The 2,521-nt window shown below is 42.1% G+C and overlaps 1 protein-coding gene across 1 annotated transcript; it reads left to right on the top strand.

Moving 5' to 3' along the window:
- The first annotated feature begins 225 nt into the window (after nucleotides 1–225).
- LOC131144319 (uncharacterized) lies at nucleotides 226–1,777 on the top strand. Its single transcript, XM_058092882.1, has 2 exons — nucleotides 226–809; nucleotides 949–1,777. The coding sequence occupies exons 1-2, from the start codon at nucleotides 487–489 to the stop codon at nucleotides 1,460–1,462; spliced, it is 837 nt and encodes a 278-aa protein (XP_057948865.1). The 5' UTR covers nucleotides 226–486; the 3' UTR covers nucleotides 1,463–1,777.
- The last annotated feature ends 744 nt before the right edge of the window (nucleotides 1,778–2,521 follow it).

Below are 2,521 nucleotides of genomic sequence, written 5' to 3'. Positions count from 1 at the left end.
TAAATTTTAAACATTTGATTTGAATTTGAGTGGGATTTGGACAAAATTTAATATAAAATTATATTAAATTTCTTATAAATTCATACAAATCCAAATTTAAGGTTAAATGCTACCAAGGACCACTTAACCGTATTTAAAAACCTAACCTACTTAGAGAAATCAGCAAGGTGCCTTTGCCAAATCTTAATTGTTCCATCAAAATTGGAAGGATAGTGTTGACACGATGATAATGGATATAAAAAGCAAGGAGAATGCGGAAGGTAGCCGGGAAGCATTTTGAAGCCAACAACGTAAACACATTCATGGCCACGTTTATGCCACCAGCAGCACAAAGACAAAACTCAAATCCTCCATTCTTCCAGAGTCTCCCTTCCTCATTCTCTAACCTGGACTTCATTTCTGAGCCAATTGGGAATCACATCGTTACAGATTAATTAATTAAAAAGAGAAAAAGAAAGAGGGAGAGGGAAAAGAGAAGTGGAGGCCATGGCTTATCTGCTACCCAACCTGCCTCCCGCCGTGCTCCGGCAATCCAACAAAGCCGCCCAGACCTGTCTTCTCTCCCCTCTTCCCCAACCGAAACCAACACTCACTGCTCACACACTCTCTCCTCTTGCGACTCTCCAAGCTTCTCCTCCTCCTCCTCCTCCTCCTCCTCCTCTCCCTATCACACAGTCCCCCACGTCGCAGAATAACAAGAAGCACGACGCCAACAACAACTTCTATGCCAACCTGGGTGTCGCCGTGCGCACCCTTCGCGAAGACCTCCCTGCTCTCTTCTCCAGAGACCTCAATTACAACATCTACAGGTACTGTACTCTCCTCTCCTATCCTCATCTAGGCATTCGTTCAAAAAAATTTTTTTTTTTTTTTTTCTAGGGTTATGGTTTTTGATTTCTGAGAGAAAATCCTCAAGTCTCCTTTTTGGGTGAATTTGACAATTCTCAGGGACGACATCACGTTTATAGACCCATTGAACACGTTCAGTGGTATTGAAAACTACAAATCCATATTCTGGGCGTTGAGATTTCACGGGCGTGTGCTGTTTCGGGAAATTTCACTGGAGGTTCTTAGGATTTGGCAAGTGTCGGAGAACAACATACTGATTAGGTGGGAGTTGAGAGGTGTTCCTAGGGTTCCGTGGGAGGCAGAGGGGCAATTTCAGGGCACCTCATGGTACAAGCTGGATCGAAATGGCAAAATTTATGAACATAAAGTTGATAATTTGGCGTTCAATTTCCCTCACCCTATGAAACCAGCTGCCTCCGTGTTGGATTTGGTCGCAGGCTGCTCCACAACCCCCAATCCAACATTCATGTGGTTGAGCTCCCCCGCTGACGCTGACGCAAACGCTCACTCCTCTTCTTGGTTGAGCTTTTACAGGGCGGTGCGAGAGACATTGGATCACCAAGCCTATTATTTTCTTGTTCAAGATAGGATATTGGTCACAGCTACTTCATAGCAAGCTAGCTTGCTAACTTCGAGATGAAAACTGAAATGGGTGCTTCACAAATGTTTGTCATTACGCTTCACATACATACCAATATTCATCAATAGCAAAATAATGTTCTTTCAACAAAGGGAATGGGAGGTGTATGTACATATATAGGCAGGAATGCTGGAAACTTGAATTGATGCTTTATATTAGTGGAGAGAGAGAGAGAGAGAAAGATAAGCTTGGGCATATTCTGAGCTTACTTCCTTACATACGTGCACAAACTTACGTTATTTCTTCTACTGAATCTCCTTATATATTTAACTTCTGTTTGAGTTTGAATCTTGGCATTGGGCTTTTCCCGTGGAGTTTATGTTCATCCATTGTGGCACTTTGGGGGACAACACAGTGCTAATTTGTATCTTTACAAGTTATATGTAAATCACGGTATAATTATAAATTGTGTTGCCTGCATGCTGCCCGAGAGTGGTTGTATATAAGCCATGGTATTTGGCACTATGTCTTTTCATAAGGGAGTGAAAATATTTTGTGCTCCTGTCATATTCCTCAGGTAGTGACACTTAGCCTCTTCCAACTTCATAGCAATTTCCTTTTTATTCTTCAGCTGTTCTGCAACTCAGGATCATCAGGACTGTCATACAGGAATTTCTGAACCTCTTTCAGTTCTTTTGAGGCCATTTCTGCCGAAATATGGGAAAAGTGAAGGGTATTCAGGTCACGCGGAGGGCCTTTCAGCATCTGAAGCTTCTTCGTCATTCTGAACAATTTACACCCTTCGATTTTGCAATTCCAGGCATCTTTCACAACCTTCTGGAAGCTCTCGTGCTTAGTCCACATATTAAAAAACTTGAAAGATCTTCCCAAATTATCCTCATTAAAAACAGACACAGTGCATGTTGCATGATCAGAAATGATTCCAAGGAAGTGGAATAAGGCATGTGCCCCCACCCCTTTTGAATCCATTCATTGTTCACCACTTCTCGATCAAGTTTACACCAGATCCTACTATTTATCCAGGTAAGAAAACACCCAGAAGATCCAATATCAACCAATCCATTCACAGAA

Source organism: Malania oleifera, chromosome 12 (genome assembly GCF_029873635.1).
Source record: "Malania oleifera isolate guangnan ecotype guangnan chromosome 12, ASM2987363v1, whole genome shotgun sequence".
Classification (NCBI taxonomy): domain Eukaryota; kingdom Viridiplantae; phylum Streptophyta; class Magnoliopsida; order Santalales; family Ximeniaceae; genus Malania; species Malania oleifera.
Note: the sequence above shows the minus strand (reverse complement) of the source record. Positions and strands in the feature narration are given on the sequence as shown.